The following is a 21,483-nucleotide window of genomic DNA, read 5'->3' on the forward strand; positions in this document are numbered from 1 at the left end:
ATTTGTAACATTATACAATACCTTTCATTTGATTTTTGTATATAAATACGTAAATGCTACATCAATGATCAAAGTAGTTCACTGCTCTAACTGAGTCAAGCTTAAACCCCCCACTTCTCTCTCCCCAAGGTATATCATCTCTCTCTCTCTCTCTTGTCTCTCTCTCGTCTCTCTCTCTCTCTCTGTATGCATTCTCTCTCTCTCTCTCCCTGTCTCTCTCTGCGCGTGTGTGTATATGCATGTATGTGTCGTGTACCCCTGGTTTGATATCAACATTTGTCCGATGAATGATGATATTACTCAAACCCCTATGCAACTGATATGTATATAGACTGTATATGCGATAGCTATATTATCAGAATTAAGAACCATGTATATGTGTTTTTAGGTGTTTTTTAAATTTTTTTAATGTGTTTCGTGGTGAATTTTATTGTTAATTAATTAATTTAGAAATGTAAAGTGATATTGATCTTTGATCTATAGTAATTCTTTTGTGTGATTAAAGTTATTGTGATTAGATTTTACTAATGCTTGCTTTTGATTTGGTATGAACCCTTGATTTCTCGTAAATTATACATGTTATATTGGCCGGTGCACACATGAGAACTAGTTTCCGGGAGAAGTTGTGTATGTAATGTTCAATAACGTGTTTGTGTTATGTAAAATTTATTAATGTGAATCAGTGTACAACTGAACATTTTTCGATGATTTTTTTGTTGATATTATGTGGCTTTTTTTGAAGTGTTTTTTAATGTTTTGCTTGTAGATCTGTTAGAATGTGAACTGAATTAGATCTAATTGAGCTGTCCTGATGCGAGGGTCACCTCCAAAAAAATTGAAATATTTAGCGGGGCCATGAACAAAAAATGTATTCTAATTAATTAAGTAGTGTCTAAATTCTAAAATTAAGCAGGGTCTAAAATTTTGTAACTAGATATAAATTATAAATTATATTAATGATTTCGAATTCAATGGTGGCCAGTTGTTTTCCTGTTGCTTGTTTGCTTTGTAGATTTTTAGTTTTTGAATTGGGAGTGCTTTTTTGACCAGTCTGATGTATTTTGATACACATTGTAAAGTAGATCTTAGTCATTCAATAATAGCAAAATGATACTCTGTATATTTTCTAGTGACAAGATATAGAAGTACACATAATTGGGTTTAAATTTGTTATTTGATGCAAGATCTCGGAAAAAGTATGTTTTACCAATGTCAGGACGTTTTTCATAAACTTTGAATGACCTGCTCATCTTTTATTTATTAAATTGAAGACTTTGTGTATAAATCACAATCACAAGTAAACCTAATGATATCAAAAAGCTAATATCGCTATAGTGCTATATCAGTTCTAATTGCACAAACTTACTTTTCGTAGCAATCTATGCGCTGTGCCGTAATGCATAAGATTGATAATTGGATATTTGCAACTTGTCTTGAAATATAATCTTGTTTCCTCTCTATAAAGTATATAACTCGCTTGGATTTCTCTTGAACTTCCTCGGTACCACATAGTTGTCATCTTCACTCTACATTTTACATCGGTGATCTTAACTCTTAGGTTTTTTCAAATATGTTATTACTGATTTGTAACTCATATGAGATAACAACTGAGCAAAATATGATCTGCTGTACTTACATGTTTGGTATTATAAGATCTGCCGTGTCCAGATAGATTGCCTAACAATTTTCTGTTTTGTGTTACAGCAGGATAGAGACGTCTGCCTTTCATAATGTCAGATCTTGAGGCCCCACTTCGCCCCAAAAGAAAGAAGATATGGGTGGATTATTTTGTCAACTTCCGTTGGATTATTGTTATCTTTGTCGTCCTTCCTATCTCATTCACATTGTACTTCCTTACCTATCTTGGAGATGTCAGATCAGAGTGGAAGTCCTTCGAGAAGCGTCAGAAGGAACATGACGAGAATGTTAAGAAAGTTGTGAAACGCCTCAAACAGAGAAACCCATCAAAGGACGGTCTTGTTTGCACAGCCCGCAAACCTTATATTGCTGTTGGAATGCGGAATGTTGACTACAAGCGTGCTCGACATTTTGAGGTCGATCTTTCCGCTTTCAGGAACATTCTTGAAATAGATCAAGAAAGAATGATTGCAAAATGTGAACCTCTTGTCAATATGGGACAGATCACCAGGGTCACTGTTCCGATGAATCTCGCCCTTGCTGTTGTTGCTGAGCTTGATGATCTGACTGTTGGTGGTCTCATTAATGGATATGGGATTGAGGGGAGCTCCCATAAGTATGGCCTTTTTGCTGACACTGTTGTTGCCTATGAGATTGTTCTAGCAGACGGGCGGGTTGTAAGAGCCACAAAGGACAATGAATATTCTGACCTTTTTTACGCTATCCCGTGGTCACAAGGGACATTGGGCCTGCTTGTCTCGGCTGAGATTAAGCTGATACCCGTAAAGGAATATATGAAGCTGACCTATACACCAGTCAAAGGTAACTTAAAAGAGCTGGCACAAGGATACATTGATTCTTTTGCACCCAGGGATGGAGATCAGGATAATGATGAGAAGGTGCCAGACTTTGTAGAGACTATGATTTACAATCCTTGTGAAGCTGTTTGCATGACAGGAAGATATGCTTCAAAGGAAGAGGCTAAAAAGAAGGGCAATAAGATTAACGAAGTTGGTTGGTGGTTTAAACCATGGTTCTACCAGCATGCAGAGACAGCACTGAAGAAAGGAGAGTTTGTAGAGTACATTCCAACCAGGGAATACTACCACAGACACACGAGATGTTTGTATTGGGAGGGAAAGCTCATCCTTCCATTTGGTGATCAATGGTGGTTTAGGTATACCCTTGGTTGGTTGATGCCACCCAAGGTCTCTTTGCTGAAGGCTACTCAAGGTGAAGCTATCAGAAACTATTACCATGAAATGCATGTCATTCAAGATATGCTTGTTCCACTTTACAAGGTTGGCGATGCTCTAGAGTTTGTTGACCGTGAAATGGAGGTAAATTTCCTATTAACTAGTGTAGATACCTTATTATACAATTATTTATTATGAAATATCTGTATATGGCCAATAATGCATACAACCAAAGCCATAAACAAAATCCGAAAGAAAGAACTGAATTACAATATCCGAGCATGATAATCTTAGGCCTTGGTGCAGTTATGATGGCTAACTGGATGTTAAAACTTTATGTAAACTTATCTATGATAAGTGTTCCCAAAAGAGAATATTTGAAATACTAAAGGAATCCACAAATAACAATGTGGAGTCTCAAAGAACCTAATATGCAAGTGCAACTAAGAGTGACCATGTGTATAACATCTTAATAAGAACAAAATTAAAATTAAAAATTGGAAGTGGAAGAATTATAAATGTACAGTAATTTTTTAAGTTCTTTCATGACAAGTTCAGTGTTCTGGGTTTAGTATTTCTGGTGTTCAAGTCACGAAAGGATAATGGTTTTATCTTTATTACAGCTCTATCCACTTTGGCTCTGCCCACACAAGCTGTACAAGTTACCTTGCAAGACGATGATATATCCTGAACCGGGATTTGAGCTACATCAAAGACAGGGGGACACAAGCTATGCTCAGATGTACACAGATGTTGGAGTCTACTACGCTCCTGGACCCGTCTTAAGGGGCGAGGAGTTCGATGGTGCAGAGGCTGTGCGCCGCTTGGAGAGCTGGTTGATTGAAAACCATGGGTTCCAGCCACAGTATGCCGTGTCAGAGCTCAATGAGAAGAGTTTCTGGAAGATGTTTGATGCTGGGCTTTATGAGCAGTGCAGGAGGAAGTATGGAGCTGTCGGAACCTTCATGAGCGTGTACTACAAGTGTAAGAAAGGTAGGAAGACTGAGAAAGAGGTTCAGGAAGCCGAGCAAGCCCATCTTGAAACCGCTTATGCAGAAGTGGACATGCCAGTAGATTAAATTTTATGTAGGTTTTCTCGCCAGATCATATGAGATCTGTTTCTGGCCTTTATCATTTAATGTTCGTCCAATGTTTGTAGTTCTTGCACATTTTTGGCTATGGTTGTTGCTTAACTAGTCAGATTAAAACTATTTGGAATATCCATCGTTTTCCCTTGGTTCTTACAAGACTTAAGCTAAAGCTGCTGGTGCTGTTCTGTACATTTGATTCCAGTTCTGGACAGATTTAAATGAGGCTATATATGATCATATTTGATCACGCACTATTTAAAACATTTCGTGCCTACGTACGAAAAGTGTCAAACAAACACAAGCAGCCCCGAAAAATTTATGTGCCATAAATAAAAAGAGGTTTCACCCTTTGTATGTATAGACTATAAAGTTGACTAGAATAATAAAATATATATAAGGTGTTTACGTGAAAGAAAAAATGCGATTGTTTTTATTGGTGTATCAAAATTGTATGCAGCAAACAATAAATATTGATCCATTCATACGTTACAGGATCTCAAAAAATAAATATTGTTATTAGTTAAAATAATTCACGGTGCTTATTAAATAAAAATAAACATTACAGCTTATTCTCAGAGAGATGCGTGCATGATAATTATTAACCGATATTATGAAATTCACAACAGCAGCGAACAAAAATGAGATTAATGTGACCGGAAGGAAACAATGAACTTTTCACATGACTGGTGCAAATGAACTAATGCAGAAAAAGATAAACTTTTTAAAACTTAGTTGGATTCCAAATTTTCAAGATATTAATTAGGGATTGTTAAAAAAAAAAATATTTAACTACCAATTTCTTTATACAGGAGAACCTTGGTTTCTCAATATTTGATAAACGAATAATCTCCTCAAATAAATAATTTTTCTCAGTCCCAACATAATAGAGATGATGTATTTTTCTCCTCGATAAATGAAATTAATGAATAAAATATTACGATACCAAGGATATTCATTTATCGAGGTTTAACTGTAACATAGAAACGGGGTTGCGGGGTGTAACATTTATTCGACCAAATTTGTTTTCTAGGAAAACGCGCTCGGTTGTTCATCCCCATCCCCATAGTACGTCCACGTTTCAATGGAAGTTGCTCCAGCATCGGGCGCCTTGAGAACTTCCACTTCCAAGGACCATGATTCACACTCACCCAATACCCCATTGGTTTTCTACTTCGAACCTGAACTTTTCAAATTGCTTTTATGAATAATACATAATAGAAAGTATTTTTGTGAAAGTGAGCATGAGCGGAAAGGAATTTACAATGGAAAAGACGAAGTGCCAAAAGAAAAACGGAAGAAACGCATACCAGGCCAGATCGAGGATCGGAGATGAGAGAATTCCATTGTTTCGAAACAGATTTGAATCGAGTAAGTGATCGGCTAGGAAGACAACGTAAGATTAGAATAATGAGGTCGTCGTTGCACCCGATTAAGTCTGCTGACCCACTTTGCTGCTCCGCAGAGCACCTCCCGAGTATGGATTCCTGGAATTCAGAACATCATACAAAATATGAGGCGAATCTCTTCACTAAAGCCATAGTGCTTACTAAATCCAAACAAAACATTACAGCTTATTCTTAGAGAGATGCGTGCATGATAATTATTAACCGATATTATGAAATTCACAACAGCAGCGAACAAAAATGAGATTAATGTGACCATAAGGAAAAAAATGAACTTTTCACATGGCTGGTGCGAATGAACTGATGCAGAAAAAGAGAAACATATAGTAAAAACACATGCGTAAGTGGCCCTAAAGCAATTGCAGTTAGTGATGTTTGTGTTTACCAGGGGCCTGGGATGTTGAGGCATGGGCCACGTGCCCCCCTAAATAAAATTTAACCATTTTTACCAATAATTTTTTTTGAAATTTACAAAAATGTCCCGATCAATTATTTTAAAAAAATTATAAGGACGTCTTCCAAAATATACTCGGTGTTCATCAAAAAACAAATTTCGGATCCGCCAGGTAAAAAAGGTAAGATACTAATTACTTAAATAAGATACTGGTGATTGTTTTCTAGAGGTAATTAATAAGAAAATGTATACACCAAATTGTGGTAATTAAGTGGAGTGATAGGATTAAGCAGGGGCAAAAGTATGATATATATATATATATTTCATCGTCTTCCGCTTTGTCATGCCCTTGGAACAAATTCAAAATAATATAAAATAAAATATTAGATAGGGACCAACTTTTGATTGTTATATGCAACTAAAAGCTGAACATGTTCATAAAAATAAAAATTGCCCGATATAAGATAGGCATAACCTTAATAATAGCAAGAGTGATATTGATGAAGCTAGCCAAAACCATAATAATAGCAAGGAACAGTCATTCAAGCTACAATCCATATAGACAGGGACCAAATGTTTATAAAAATATCAGGGTGTCTTCCAAAATATACTCTATATTCATACAAAAACAAAATTTTGGATCCGCCCATTACGTTTCCTGATATGAAATGAGCACCTTCCAAGAGTGAATTTCTGTAAGTCAAAACAGCAGATATGAGACACCCCATGCAGATATAAGAAAATTAATGAGGTATCTGTATTAAGTTATCAGGGGATCCTGTATTAAGTTATGAGGGGATCCTCGAAAGAGGTGCGGGCAGTGTGATTTTTTCCTTACAAACCAAACCGCACAAGTAGCAAAGGCAAGAGTAAATAGTGTATGTACCTGAGCACTCCCGATCAGCTTGATGGTGTGTTTTTGCTTTCGATTTGCCATGCCCTAAGGACAAACAAATTCATTCAAAACAATATTAAAAAAAAAACTATTAGAGGATTTGCTCAACACACACACACTCACACATACAATTAAGGTACCTAGATACATACATCAATTTGTATATACATAGATAGATATACAACTTAGAAAGCAACTTACCTATTAGTTCTGACAAGATTAGAATCACCGAACTGAGAGACTTCGGGTGTGTTTGGTATTGCTGTTGCAGACAGCAACAACAGCTTTTTGCTGAAAAGCAGTTAAAAAACTGTTTGGTAAAATTTAAAAGCTGCTTTTCTGAAAAGTGTTTTTGGCTTAAAAGCTGCTGTTAGAGAAAGCATGTCCCCATACTTTTAGAAAAAGCTGATTTTCAGTTGCGGGAAGCAGGTACTGATTTCACCATCAAACCTTACCAAAAACATAATTATTTTTAATTTTTTGCATCAAAACATATACGAATCAAAAAAATTACCAAACAGTCATCTGATTTTTACAACAGCATTTTTTCCAGCAACACTTTTTCTAACAGCACAGCAATTTTTAACAGCAATCCCAAACAGAGCCGAACGTCCCGATTTAGGGTTTTTTATATTAGGTTCAGAGCGTGGGGATGTTTTCTGTTTTTTTTAATTAGAAAATAATAAAAAACTGATTTTCAGAATTTTCTTATTTCATTTTAGAAGATATACAAATTCAACACATATTCAAAAAAATTTATTTTTTAAAAAACCCCCTAATATAACTCTGAAATATATAAAATTACATAGAAGGAAAAGGGTAATATGGTAAAAAAACAGCCCTACAAAATTAACATAAATATAAATAAATTACAAATAAATCAAACCAGATTTCAATTCTTCGATCTCACTCGGCTATTATTATGGTAATACTCTAATTTAATTTATTTCCTCACTAGTTTATAAACCCTTGTTTTTATTAAATTAATTTAAGTTAGGGTTTGATGCTTCAGTTTTAACTGTAACTAATCACTAATTAGTTCGTTAATTTATATTCATGTTCATATACGCGTGTGTATATATCGTGTTTGTAATCAGTTTGATTAGTGTTGCTTGTTACTGGATTTATGGACTCTTGATGGCACTCTATAACCCCTAGCTTTGCGTAATTTTAGTTTTGTTCTCCGTTGCTTGTGTGTTTTGAATCTTTTGATAGGTCTTGTTTTTTTCGAGTTTCTCGAGAATTAGAAGTATGTATATGTTGTGTTAGTTTAGTTTTTTGGTTAGGGTTTTTGATGTTTGAGTTTGCGGTTTTGGGAAAAAATATAAATTGATCACTTGTTTCGTCCAAATATATCAGTATGTCATTATTTTGCAGTTTGAGTCAATTTTGATCATCAATTTAAAATTTTGTATCAAATTAATCATATGTCGATCACTAAATTGATACAAAATTTTAACATTTTAATAACTAAGTTGATTCAAAATTTTAAATTAGTAACCAAATTGAGTCAAACTGGAAAGTAATGACATATTCAATATATTTGGATGAAAGATGAAATGAGTGATCAATTTGATATTTTTCATGAAAATTATGTGTTTGACGCGGTTATTTAATAATTGGGATTATAATGTGCGGTATTTATTATGTGGGGACGGGAGAAAACTATTGATTTGACGAGGTTTTTTATTTATTGAATATTATTGTATTGAGGTTATGATAATAATTTGGTTTGGTTGGGTTGAATGGGATAGGTATAAGTAGAGGTGGAGGGAGGAGCGGAAATTTGATAACGTGAGATTTGGGAATGGGTTAAGAACTAGGAATGAGCGATTATTATTTGATTTGGTGGGATTGAGCTTAAGGATGAATAAAATAGAGGAGTGAATGCGAATTGTGGTGATTTATCTATATAATATAGTACCAATTCTAATATTGTTGTTTCTGTTTAGTTTAGTGGATGATGTAAATAATGTGCTGAAACTTGTTATGGGGAAACGTGCTGGATTTTGGGATGTTTATGTCGGTAGATTGTTACGGTGGATAAATGGGGTTAATGAATGATATGGTGAATGACAAGTCGAAAATTGTTTTCGAAAAAATGAACTTGAAACTTAAATTACATTGTTTTTTTTAAGTTTGTAGATTCTGTGTTGTGGTTTTTGGAAAAATTTTGGTGCCAAATTTAGAGCGATTTTTAACTTTCAAGTGGAGCCAAAGGTAGAATATATCATGCAAGTAGCTTTGCATCTTTTTTGTAACTTACAAAGAACTGAAAGGTTTGAGTGCCTCACTAGTGGAAAAAATCCCACATTAGTTTTATTTTTTGAAAATATAAGAAAAATACCACATTCTTGAATTATTCAGGTCCAAAAACAAATTGTCGTGAATGATCTTTTTTACCGCATTATATAGATACACTGAAGGCCATCACTAGTCACTACCAAGTACTTTGAATTAATTCATGTATTTGTCTTTGTATTTTCCTGAATACTATTATGAAAATTTGTCATCATATGCATTCATACAAGTGCTAATGAGTTTAGATATACTTACGTTGCTGCTTTTTTCAATTTTCTAGGACACAATGATTCGGGATAATGTGTTGGCGCTTACAGATCATGCAGTTCTGCCTATTAGTGCGGTACTCAATGTGATCAAGGAGATTAAGAAAGAAGGAAAGGAACAAACCGATCCTTTAGTGATTACTCAAGCTGCATTAATAGGTGTGCCAACACTCTCTTACCTGAATTAAATTCTCATTTATCTTTCAGTTAGTCAAGTTTTATTGTATGAAATCATCTACTCTTAGTTCCTTTACAAAATTGGTGTTGGTTGAAATTTCTGATACTAAGGTGCCTAGTGGCTTACAATTTCCTTCTTCAGTTCTATGCTTGTACTAATGTGGCTTTAAGTCACCTGACTGATGCGTAGCCTCCCACACTAGATCTCTAAAGAAATCTATTGTTGCTTTTCAATATTTTTTAAAATTAGTATCCTGAGTGTGGTAGGGAGTATGGCTAATGATTGCAATGTGTATGAATTGCAGGCTCCTTGCCTGTGGATCCTTCGTCTGTGGATATTGTCGTTTGTATCTGCCGTTCATTGGATTTTCTTGATAAAAAATTATTGGATGAGTTCTCAAGAGTTCTGAAACCTGGTGGACAGATCCTCTTCCGGACTTCACAATCTACCTTTGACCAGGTGGTAAGGTACTGATTTTTCGTCTCTAACTTGGCGAATTTGTTTTGTTGATCATATTTCCATTCTTTGCAGGCAACTTCTAACCTACAAGGAAAGCTTTTGGTGGCGGGCTTTGTTGACTTGCAGACTGGTACAATGACATCAGCACTACCATCAGAGGTTCTGCAGCCTATTACAGTGAGTACTTTATACATTGAAGTGGAAAGACAGATCCAATTCTTGCTGACATAATGTTAAGTCATATATTTTCCGCTAGATTAGATCACCATGCTTAAATTCTAAATTTGTTTTCAATAGATCAAGGCCAAGAGACCTTCGTGGAAGGTTGGGTCGTCCTTCTCTATAAAGAAGGCGATAACGAATTTGCCCAAGCTTGAAATTGATGATGATACGGATCTTATTGACGAGGATAGTCTCTTATCTGAAGATGATTTAAAGAAACCACTGATCCCACCTGGTAGGACGAACAAGATTGTTTAAACCTTAGTGTGTTAGGTGTTTGGTTGTGCTCTTTTTTCCTTTTCTAAGACATGTTAAAGGCTTACAAATACCTAGAGAGGTACTTATTTACCTCTTATAAGAGGTTAAAGTGCACCTCCTGACACCTGCAGAGTGTATCATTTTTATGAGCTCACATTTTTTTGTGTTTGCAGTTGGTGACTGCGAAGTCAGCAACACAAGGAAAGCTTGTAAAAACTGCAGTTGTGGACGGGCCGAGGCAGAAGAAAAAGTACAAAAGTTAGGGCCAACTATGGACAAGCTGGATAATCCTCAATCAGCTTGTGGCAGTGTATGCATTTTTTATTTTCATATCTTAGTCAATTATACAATTATTTGTTTGTCAGTTGTCACTTGTTGATCTCTATAAATCTGATCTACAACTTTAGTGTGGGCTTGGTGATGCTTTCCGGTGCGGTACATGCCCGTACAAAGGTCTACCTCCATTCAAACTTGGAGAGAAGGTGAGTCATAATATCACTTTGATTTCATATTATCAAAACATTGTTTAAGAACGAATTTAAGAACCATTGTTTTTAACTTATAGTCACTTGATATGCTTTAATTCAGTCAAGATTATTCAATATGTTTATATCTTGCAGGTAGCACTATCTGGAAATTTTCTTGCAGCTGACATCTAAGTTCATAGCTGGTGGTTTAAATGATAAATACCCTTTGGTGATAAGTTGTGCTTGTTCTTGGGGGTATTGACTTGTATGGAAAGCGGTTTTTGTTCTTGTAGGGATGCTGCTTAGTTATGGGGCTGTTCCTAGCTGGTTTTTTGACGATAATCAACTTTTAACTTTGCAAAGTATTACGAGCCAATTAATTGTTTTGTTAATTTTCTTTAGATCTGTTTTAAGGATGCTTTGGCTATCTTGTAAAGCATAGAAAAAAACTGAAGCTCTGCCTCTCTGCTACGAACTAAGACGGAAATATTAAATGACTGAGTAACCTCGATGGATTAATGCACATTTTACAGTTGATCGACTGTCATGGCTTCACTGATACTTCTTTGCATTGGTTCTATTGAAGTTTAAGTTCTGTTAATATATTAATTCAAGGGCAGGAGTTTGAGATTTAGTAAAAAAAATGTGGGTGGAATTTTGGATATGCAATTTTAAAAATATATGTGTATACATGTAAAAAAATTAAAATCTTTATAACTAAGTTTTAAAAGATTTTGTCTTGTTTAGTAAACAATATTTTCTTTTGGAATTTCTGTTTATAAAATTTTATTGATTTTGTATATCCAAATGGGAATTACCAATCATAATTATAGTGAACATAAAAGGAATATTGTGTATTTACACAATATTTTATGAAATTATTAATCAATTTGGGAACAAATGACAACGTTAGAAATGATGAGAAAGAACACAGACTAAATGTGCATCTTTTTCACCCTTTTTTACAAAATGGAAATATCTTAGCCTTGCCAGGACCAGGATTTGCCCTGAAACTTCTTGCTTGTCTTTGACCATTTGTTTGTTCGTTTTCTTGGTTTTATTGATGAAATATATATAGAGAGCTTCTATAAAAATCATAATCAAATGGATTTCACAGGTTCCCCAAACGCAGATTCTTCACAATCCTCCGGTGAATCTCCTGAAGAACCCTCTAAGGTTTACTATATATGTTATTTATAAAAGATTGTATGATTATTTCTTGAAATGGTGTTTTTAATAACATACACATATATAAACCATGCATGCAATCATTTTGTTGATAGTTTCATAATATTGCTCTTTAACATTTTTCTGCTACCAACTATGAGTTATGTTTCTTGTTTCAAAGCCATAAATTTCAGGTTTTTTGTTAATGTTTGTGCATTCTTTGCATTTGGTATGGAGAGTTTTTTTCTTCCTTCTGAGAAATGTCATTGGCAGGAATCTGAGTAATCATGCATTTACGCTCTTATGTTAGACTCGAACCCTTAATCTCTAGGCATGCCTCCACTAGACTTGAATCATCAGCCTCTTGTCATCGAAGCCTGCACCAGGCCTTGTGCCCGTAACTTTTAAAAATAGTGGAGGTAGGAAGTAGGCTATAAGTCGAGGCCTCCACTGATGCGACTCAAACCCTTAACTTCTTGTTACCATGAATATAGGCTATATAAGCTAAGGGATGATAAGAGAATTACCATCTACCTCAATTTTTCCAAGCTTGGATAATTTTGATGCAGTAGCTCCATCGTTTGATTATGTAGAAGTCTTATGTTGTGTGTACTGACTGCATGGGAAGTCAATTTAGGACTTCTACTATCGTCAAATGCAAAATCAGTTGTCGTTTTAATGTGAGACCAGTAGGAATACAAGAACCCGCCAAAGTGCTTGAAACACAGATAATTATGAAACTTAATATTCAGAAAATCTACAAGGATGATTTAAGTTATGTTTTATTTTAAAAACCTGCAATACTAGATTAAACGTATTCTTACTTTTGAACTGCAAACATTATTCCCTTTGCCTCCTTTCCAAGTCAGCTTTGTTGAACATCAACAAAGGGATTGGATCTGAAAGTGTAGCTCAGACCTCTGAACACTTAGTTGCTTAAAAGCAATACACTTGTAGGAAAAACAGGTCTAGTGCGACAGGTGTCTGTGTTTTTTAATATCTGTAGATATTAATGCAACTCTACCACAGCCGGTTTTGTAGTCTTGTGCAAAAAAGTATTATGTTGCAACCACAGTTGTGATTCTTAAGTGATTGTCTAACTGCAAGGTTTAAGGGGTCCTGTATATTCCCTGCACGCCATCTTACTGATATGTTTTCATGTAGGAGGAACATGTAACATCTGTAAGTGAGGATTTTGATGTAACCTGCTGGGGCTGTGGCCTTCACCTTACTGTTTCCCCTTACGAACCTGCTTTCATATGTGGCTGGTGTGGAGCTATAACTAATCGAAATGCATCTAAAATTGAAAGAAATTACTTGTGGTGGAGACATGTACGTGATCGATGCTTTGTTGGTATCCTCTCAGTGTTCATGCTCTTGATGATATGTAAGCCTATATAATTTCAACATCCAATTGGAACATACGCAAAGTGTTGCGTTACTATATATTTTAATTTTCTGTTGTACTGTTACTGATTTCCAATTATATGTAATATAATTGGAATATATTACATATATTCCAATTGGAATATATCTATGTATTCCAATTCTTACCCTGCCCAGCTAAATCTTTTATATGTTTTTGATTTAGGCCATGTAGATTGTCAAATTAAAGAGAAAGTAGAAGTGAACATTTAAGAGAAAGAACCCAACAACAGAGATAAAATTAGGTGCAGACTGCATTATAAAGATGAGTTGTACAAGCTCAACCAATAGAAGTACAAATGAGGAGAAATATGCATACATGATTTAAGTAATGCTTCTGTCTGTTTCAGTCAAATGTATGTTCATCTTCTGCTTCAATTTTTGATCTCTTCGTCTTCCTTTACCGCTCTTGTTGTCCTCTTTTCTCAGTTTCTGAGTATAAGGTGACTGTCGCTCAATTACTGATTCTGTCTGATCGTTGACCTAACCCTTTTAACTTTCCGGCAATCTGGTGATGACAGTTGAAAGTTAAAAGGATTACAAGGTTCTGAACAGATTTCTTTGTGCAGCTATCATGAGTGCTCATTATGTAGTCATTAACTTGCAATTATTTTTTTTGGTTCAGTGACACGATTAAAACTTGAGGGTCAGTTTAATAACGAAGCTGTCATTTCTTTGATTTATTTCCTCTTATTTTTTTAATCTTCTCAAAGTTTTAATTTGCCTTTTTTAAGAATAGTCACATATTTGGATTTTTTCTGTACTTCATTCTACCATGAACATATCTTCCCCTGTTCTGAATAACATGCAATTCTGAACTACATCATACAGGTGGAGTTATCTGCGCAATATATCCAGTAGCTTTTTCTATCAGCTATATTTGTGGGGCTACCCATGTTAGCATCTCGATAGTATTGGCTATAACCACCATTTCCACTTATTGCCTAGCAGCATTCCGGTCTCCTGGCGCTCCACCACTTATATTATGGGGTAGCTACTCGGTGGTAGGAAGAGGGGGTCTTGAAAATTATACATACTGTCTCTATTGTAAAAAGCCAAAGTCTCCAAGGACTCACCACTGCCGTTCATGCCAAATGTGCGTCCTGGACATGGATCATCACTGTCCTTTCGTAAGTGTCTACTGCTTACTGTGCATCCCGGAGAATTATATGTTTTCAACTAGTAATTCATGATCTTGTCCAACATCATTCTATGAGTGTAAAGAACAGCACATAAAAATATGTTAATTCTATGAGTGTAGAACTTTCTAGTCATCTAACTATACACATTGAAATGAATCAGCATCTAGAGAGGCATAGTAGTCAGCTACCTGATGATTTGCAGTTATGTGGTTACCATAAGTTGTGAACCTGGCTCGCTTTTTATATATTTGATTCCTATCCGGGTTTTTCTATTCACAGCTCTATTTTAATACGCAAGAATATACTGTTAAAACTGTTAGCATGATAATTTTAGACGAGGAGAAGTTTATTTGTTAATCCTTTTTTTCTTTTTCCCCGATATTGTTGTACTTCTACCAGTTTTTACATTAAGGTCTCTGTAGTAATGCTAGCTACTTGACTTGTATCAGATTGGCAACTGTGTTGGGGCTGCAAATCATCGAAATTTTATTTTCTTCCTCATTTCAGCATTGACGGGTACTATTTATGTCTCCATCATATCTGGTTATGCAGCAACCCAAATCTGGCCGCCAATAAGACCTATGCCTCCAGCTTTTCTGAATGACTTGGCTAGTATTGATCGGGTTATAGCGTTATTAAAGGAAATTATTTTTGCTTTCTCCAGCTCTATAATGCTTTTATCCGTAGAAGGAGCTGTGCTTCTGTACCTATTAATTGCTAGTATCTTTGTCGGAATTGGATTAGCTGTTCTTCTATTTCAACAATTGTACTACATATACGAGGGAAAAACATACTTAAATCATCTAATATCACAAGGGGTTGAGGAAGGAATCAGTAGTAGGGTTGGAGAAAAAGATGTTCGGAATCTTTTTCGTTTCTTTGATTGCCCATCTTCTGCATCAAAATTTCTCCCATGTTTTTGGAGTCTCAGAAAGAGCCACAAGAAATGAAACTGGAACAAGGATGCTGGTTTCAATCAAGGTGTAAATTTTCAAAGTAGCTATGCTATCAAATGCATGTGTATACTTTACCAGTGTTGTATAAAGTGAGATTCTAACACAATGTAGAAATAGAAAGAATTTAGTATCCAATTTTGCCTAGTTTGATCTATGCTCTATTTACTGTCTAATGTTTTATAATCTGTTCAAAATCATGTTTTGAATTTTTAACTCCTTGTTCATGATTAGCACTGACTAAAAATTCATCACCACAATTGTATTAAAAAAAAATCTAAACAAACATAAGCAAAAATTTACTTGATGATGTCTATATTTTATTTTTGTTAAGTATAATCTGACTATGTTTTGCTGAGGAAATATGGGTTAATTGAAAAAGAAGGGAAAAAAAGAAGTAAAAATATACTGATAATAAAAGCATTACAACTTTTCAAGGAAGCAATTTGTGAACCTCATTGTCCCACACTTATCAAGTCCTGTAAGTTGAAGATAAGGTTAGCTACCACAGGGAGGAAGAGAAAGAAATGGCAGAAGCAGCTAGGCATTGGATCATCTCATCGAAAAGCATGAACATAATTCCGAAAAGCTTGTATCCTACAGAGGCCAAAACTCTACAGTTGCTTTGCCAAACCTCCAGAATCAAGGCCTCTATCAAAAGAGATGAATTTCCATTGGTAAGGCTTTACTCAACACACACACAGAAAGAAGCAAACATTATTAGTATAGCAGCGCATGTTTCGAGGGTTTGATGCATTAATATCAGCAGTGCACAAGGAAAATACTTTTAAGCTCTTTATTGCATGTAATTTTATTTGATTGTATTATATAATATGAAGATAAGCAAGAAGAATCAGCAGAGAGTGCCAAGACATCTGATCAAAATCTCAACAGCAGAAGGTAGATGGCAGGGGAAGTGGAACACTGAATACAATTTTTCACTAAGAGACCTTCAGTTGCAAGATTTAGCTGAAGATGGCAATGGAGAAGCAAATGTTTCTATTTCTCTCTGTGTTGACAAGGTCATCCCCTCTTTATATTTATTTTTGCTCTTCATTTTATTTTTTCAATTTATACTTTCTGCATAATTGTGAGATTGATCAACAATGATTAATTTTCACAGCATGCCGGTTTCGGGCTCTCAGTGGATGGAAGGATCAGTACCAACTTTACCAGAAAATGCTGCAATTGCTGCCTCCCATACTGCAGAGAGGTATTTGTGTACTTGAGAGTAATTATCAGTGTTCCTGAAATGACTAAAGTTTAGTAATTTTCATGCTTTTGGTCCTGTTTTTTAGCTCATCACATATGCTATGTGTTGTTACTGCATACATCTGATCCTCTTAAACCCTGCCCTATGAACAAGAAACACTAGGAATGAATATCTATTCATGACTTTTTATGCTCTTTCAGATTGATACAAACTTCAATGTGTGGGTTTTGCCATCAAGCAGAGACAACAGCTCAACTATTCCGGAAATTGGAGGAGATGATCCATCATTAAGTCTCCGAGCTCTATATTAACACATACAACAAACACATGCATAACACTCACTTCTACTTTGCAGATGATACAACTGAAATAAAAAAGAACTAACATTTTGTATTCTACAGGTGATCTATGTTAACCCTGGATGTGAAGCTGACCTCGATACATTAGTGCAAGACACGATCAGGCTGACAACCTCAGTAGAAGTATAAGAAGGCTTTTAACTTCCTAAAAACATACAAATCGAGAATTGGTTCTAGGTTTCTGCATGTTGAGAGTATCTAACAGACTTACAATGCATCTGCAGGAAACATGTTCAGAGTTGTGCAAGAAAGCTGAACCAAAATTAATCCGTAAGAATATTAATTGTACTCGTATTGAAAAAAACCATAAAATACCTTATTCAGCTAACAGACTTATCCCATACATTTGCAGATATTAACAAGCAAAATTCTGCTTCAATAGATAAGAGGTGGTCAAGGTTACTGGAGTTGCGAAAAGCATATTCATGACACATTCAAAACGAGAATTTCATGACACAAGGAGCTCTTCAGACTGAACCAGCATCTTGATCAACACTTGATGTGCTGTGTAAATATAAATCTATCGAAAGAACCAGAACAATAAGTATGAGCCTAGATGTTGTATTGAACTAGACAGAGTTTCACCTTCTATCACAAATTTGATGTACTGGGAGGACTGCATAGAACAAATATATATAAGCTTGGATGTAATAAAACTACATGATAAGATAAATTACAAATCTGTTGGTGTGCCAATTCTGTTCCTGGCTTTTGTCAATACTATTTCGTGTGAACTACGAGATTTATATAGGTTAACCATCAGAATTGTCCTGTCCTGCTGCTACTTGCTGACCTGAAAATACTCGATTGTCTTCTGCTTCCTTTTCCCAGACTTTAGGACCTTGGTCGAGGGCTCGGGGTACTCTAAAGTTTCGGATAATTGTAATGTGGGCCTAATCAGTCCATGGCTAATCTAATTGTTCCAAAACACCATTGCTTATTTCCCAGGTTCCTTCAGCAATCTCATCACAAAACAAACTGGTTCCATTTCCATATCAGAGTACTTCACGAAAAGAATAAGGACTCAAATTATTTATGGAGACAAAAGATGGAAACAAATCCCCTTATGTTTTGCGTCAAGCAAAATCACTATTGTCGGCATACGGATGATGGCCAAAAATACCAATTTTTTTGAAATTTGTGACCAAAATACCAAATTTGAGAAATGCGGCCAAAAATACCGACGGAATACGCTTTCTCAGATTGGGTATTTGGAATACGCTTTCTCAGATTGGGTATATGCCCGATTACCCATTCTCAGACTAGGTATTTCAACCAATTTTTTTTTTAAAGTTGAAATACGCTTTCTGAGATTGGATATATAAAATACGCTTTCTCAGATTGGGTATATGCCCGAATACCCATTCTCAGATTGGGTATTTCAATTAATTTTTTTTTTGTTTTTTTTTTAAATGTTTTTTTACAAAAATATAATTAAATTTTTTTTTGAGATACCCAATCTGAGAATGGGTATTTGATTAGTAAAAATGGCCAGAATATTGAAAATAGATATTCTTGTCACTTAGTCCCAAAAAAAATGTTATTTTTGTCATTATTTCTCGGGATACCTTTGCAAACTCTGTTGTCTGTTGTCAGCATCAGATTAAATGAGTATCTGGTCTGACTCTATTTGTTGGAACAGATACTCGTACAAACAAGTTGTTCTAACTCAATTTGTTGTAACGGATATTCGTACATATAAGTCTAATTATTAAAAAACAATAGCTAGTTATAAGAATTATTTTCAATTAACATATTTTCAATTTCGATAAATGAATAAACTCGATACATAAATCCAATCATAAAATGGACAATTAAGTTTTAAGTTCTGTAATAACCAACAAGAACAGAGTTGTCGAAACTAGATTACAGAAGAAGTGAAAGCAGAAACAATGAAGAGGGCTTATGTTACTTCCTTAGCACTAAACTCTCCTTTTAGATTCCTACGAGATTCTTCTTGTTTTCTTACATCATTTCATTCTTGTTTTCTTACATCACTTCATTTTAATTTTAATTTTCTTTTTTCCACCAACATTAATTCTAACCCTAACCCTAATCTTAAACACCATTCTCCTTATTCATTAAATCCAACTTACCCTCAACTTCAACAATTACTCGTTCATAAGTCCGCCATAGGTTTTGATAAACTCGATAATGCACTTAATATGTTCGATAAAATGCTCCAAATGAAACCTCTGCCTTCTGTTTTCGACTTCACTCGACTACTAACCGCTCTCGTTAGAATGAAACAGTACTCCGTAGCTGTCACATTGTTTAAAGATATGCGTGTTTTAAGCATTCCTGTTGATATATTTATGTTTAACACTGTTATTAACTGTTGTTGTCGTTTAAATAGCGTTGATCATGGGTTTTCTCTGCTAGCTTGTATCATGAAGTGTGGTTTTCGCGCTGATGTTGTTACGTATAACATTCTTTTAAGGGGGTTGATTTCGCAAGATAGAGCTGTGGAGGCTGAGTATTTGTTTAAGAAGCTTCTTAGGTTAAAAGGAATTCGACCTGATGTATTTACGTATACTACGTTTATTGATGGACTTTGCAAGAAAGGTCAAACAGCTATGGCTGTTACGTTGTTTAGGTATATGGAGAAGAAAGGTTGTAAACCAAGTACGGTGACTTATAGTACGATTATTGATTCTTTATGTAAACACAGATTGATAGATCAAGCATTGGGTCTTCTACGTGAAATGACTAAGAAAGGGGTACTGCCAAATGTTATAACCTATAGCTCTTTGATTCAAGGCATGTGTGACTTTAGTCGATGGCAGGATATTAGGCAATTGCTAGGAGAGATGGATGTTAGGAACATCTCTCCAGATGTCCATACTTTTAATATATTGATTGATGCATATGGCAAAGAAGGAATGATAGAAGATGCAGAAGATTTGATGGAAATAATGATCGGAAAAGGCTTATATCCTGATGTTGTCACTTATAGTGCACTCATGGATGGATACTGCTTGCAGGGAGAAGTTGATGAAGCATCAACAATTCTCGAAACCATGAGGAGAAAGGGAATAATTCCTGACACTCATGCCTATAATATATTAATCAAGGGTTATTGTAAAAAGATGAAAGTGGACAGAGCAATAGATATCTTCCGACAAATGCCCTTGGAAGGTATGATACCATCTATTGAGACTTACAGTACTATATTGCAAGGTTTTTTCCATATGGGTAGACATGTTGAAGCACGTAAATTTTTCAAGGAGAAGATAATTAACGAAGGTGTTAATCTTGATAATGTGACATGTGGTATCTTGTTGCATGGTCTTTGCCAGAACAATTATGTTGCTGAAGCACTATCCATTTTTTATACTATGGAATGCAGTGGGTTGATTCCTAATATATATATTTACACTATTCTGATTGATGGATTGTGTAAAAGTGGACATCTTGAAAAAGCAAAAAGTCTTTTTGAAAACCTACCATCAAGAGGTTTGCGACCTGATGTCAAGGCATACACAATGCTGATCCAAGGATTTTGTCAAGAAGGATTACTCGATGAAGCGAATGAACTATTTGTGGAAATGGAAGCTAATGGATGCTTTCCAAATGAGGTTACGTACAACACACTTATCCGTGGTTGTTTTTACAATAAGAAATACAATGAAGCAAGTGTACTAATAGGTGAGATGCGTGCACGCGACTTCTCAGCAGATGCATCTACCACTTCCGCATTACTGGACTTGCTTGAATCACAAGAACAGGATCCTGGTCTTCTTACTTTGCGTAAGAAGTTCTTGCAATAGATATAACAAAGTCGGAGATTGCTAAGGTACATAATATTTTCGATTTTCCAACATTTGGCAAGGTTTTGCAATCATATTTGCAGGCAGTAATAGTTATGATAGTGGCATGTAGTGTAGACAGGTTCTACTAGTATCCTGTCAGATGTCAATTGTTGAGCAGAGCATCTCCATTAATATCCCAGGTCACTAATTAAAAGATCTCTGGTTTCTATCCTTTTCTCCATGCTCCAGAAAAGCTTCCCCTTTTACAAATGCAACCATCCTAGACTCTGCTCTCTGAACTCCGATTGTTTATACCGAGCATTGCTACTTCATGCTGAGGATCTGGGAACTCAATTTTTGAATTGGTGACAAAAGAGGAAGTAGTACTCGAAATACCCTGTTTCTTTAACATTTGTCAAGTGAGGATTAGGCCTCCAAGATTTGATCTTCCAATCTTTTTTTCTTTTAAACTAATATAGCTAATATAGTTACAATTGAGTATTTATTTTAAGAAATTTATGAATTGAGACGTAGTCGAATCCTTAAGTCCAACTATTCTCGTCTTCGGATCTCTTAAAAATTAGCGCATCTTCATTTTAAAAAATAATGACATAACATGCCAGTATAATAATGCAAATTATTCAATCACCTACGCTCAAATCTCGATAAATGAATACGTTTGGGATTAAAAAAATTTATTTATT

General features: G+C 35.2%; 5 protein-coding genes and 1 long non-coding RNA gene across 9 annotated transcripts; 5 read left to right on the forward strand and 1 right to left on the reverse strand.

Moving 5' to 3' along the window:
- The first annotated feature begins 58 nt into the window (after window positions 1-58).
- LOC141679294 (delta(24)-sterol reductase) lies at window positions 59-4,054 on the forward strand. Of its 2 annotated transcripts, none has more exons than XM_074485803.1 (3): window positions 59-129; window positions 1,708-2,978; window positions 3,458-4,054. In XM_074485803.1, exons 2-3 carry the CDS (start codon window positions 1,731-1,733, stop codon window positions 3,911-3,913), a joined length of 1,704 nt encoding a protein of 567 aa, XP_074341904.1. In that variant the 5' UTR covers window positions 59-129; window positions 1,708-1,730; the 3' UTR covers window positions 3,914-4,054. The 2 variants fall into 2 exon arrangements, with proteins under 2 accessions (XP_074341904.1, XP_074341898.1); XM_074485797.1 differs by having other exon boundaries at window positions 63-129; window positions 1,705-2,978.
- A 616-nt stretch (window positions 4,055-4,670) lies between these two features.
- Window positions 4,671-5,637, reverse strand: LOC141724486 (uncharacterized). The gene is made up of 3 exons (XR_012576716.1): window positions 5,494-5,637; window positions 5,233-5,409; window positions 4,671-5,103 (listed from the first exon to the last, which is right to left on the reverse strand). It is a non-coding gene; the product is annotated as an uncharacterized LOC141724486 (long non-coding RNA).
- Window positions 5,638-7,497: 1,860 nt separating this feature from the next.
- LOC141679306 (anamorsin homolog) lies at window positions 7,498-11,323 on the forward strand. 2 transcript variants are annotated; one of them, XM_074485810.1, is made up of 8 exons: window positions 7,498-7,542; window positions 9,199-9,343; window positions 9,667-9,824; window positions 9,894-9,998; window positions 10,119-10,278; window positions 10,475-10,611; window positions 10,709-10,783; window positions 10,922-11,323. In XM_074485810.1, exons 1-8 carry the CDS (start codon window positions 7,540-7,542, stop codon window positions 10,958-10,960), a joined length of 822 nt encoding a protein of 273 aa, XP_074341911.1. In that variant the 5' UTR covers window positions 7,498-7,539; the 3' UTR covers window positions 10,961-11,323. The 2 variants fall into 2 exon arrangements, with proteins under 2 accessions (XP_074341911.1, XP_074341916.1); XM_074485815.1 differs by having other exon boundaries at window positions 9,667-9,821.
- Window positions 11,324-11,690: 367 nt separating this feature from the next.
- Window positions 11,691-15,602, forward strand: LOC141724492 (protein S-acyltransferase 11-like). Of its 2 annotated transcripts, none has more exons than XM_074526656.1 (4): window positions 11,691-11,944; window positions 13,100-13,322; window positions 14,192-14,490; window positions 14,952-15,602. In XM_074526656.1, the coding sequence occupies exons 1-4, from the start codon at window positions 11,873-11,875 to the stop codon at window positions 15,450-15,452; spliced, it is 1,095 nt and encodes a 364-aa protein (XP_074382757.1). In that variant the 5' UTR covers window positions 11,691-11,872; the 3' UTR covers window positions 15,453-15,602. The 2 variants fall into 2 exon arrangements, with proteins under 2 accessions (XP_074382757.1, XP_074382765.1); XM_074526664.1 differs by having other exon boundaries at window positions 14,312-14,490.
- Window positions 15,603-15,888: 286 nt separating this feature from the next.
- On the forward strand, window positions 15,889-17,730 carry LOC141679317 (large ribosomal RNA subunit accumulation protein YCED homolog 2, chloroplastic). The gene is made up of 7 exons (XM_074485821.1): window positions 15,889-16,132; window positions 16,295-16,477; window positions 16,579-16,668; window positions 16,869-16,955; window positions 17,070-17,150; window positions 17,252-17,297; window positions 17,380-17,730. Exons 1-7 carry the CDS (start codon window positions 15,983-15,985, stop codon window positions 17,454-17,456), a joined length of 714 nt encoding a protein of 237 aa, XP_074341922.1. The 5' UTR covers window positions 15,889-15,982; the 3' UTR covers window positions 17,457-17,730.
- Window positions 17,731-18,823: 1,093 nt separating this feature from the next.
- Window positions 18,824-21,287, forward strand: LOC141679324 (uncharacterized). The gene has a single exon (XM_074485829.1). The coding sequence runs from the start codon at window positions 18,920-18,922 to the stop codon at window positions 20,795-20,797; it is 1,878 nt and encodes a 625-aa protein (XP_074341930.1). The 5' UTR covers window positions 18,824-18,919; the 3' UTR covers window positions 20,798-21,287.
- The last annotated feature ends 196 nt before the right edge of the window (window positions 21,288-21,483 follow it).

This window comes from Apium graveolens, chromosome 1 (assembly GCF_009905375.1).
Source record: "Apium graveolens cultivar Ventura chromosome 1, ASM990537v1, whole genome shotgun sequence".
NCBI classification, from domain to species: domain Eukaryota; kingdom Viridiplantae; phylum Streptophyta; class Magnoliopsida; order Apiales; family Apiaceae; genus Apium; species Apium graveolens.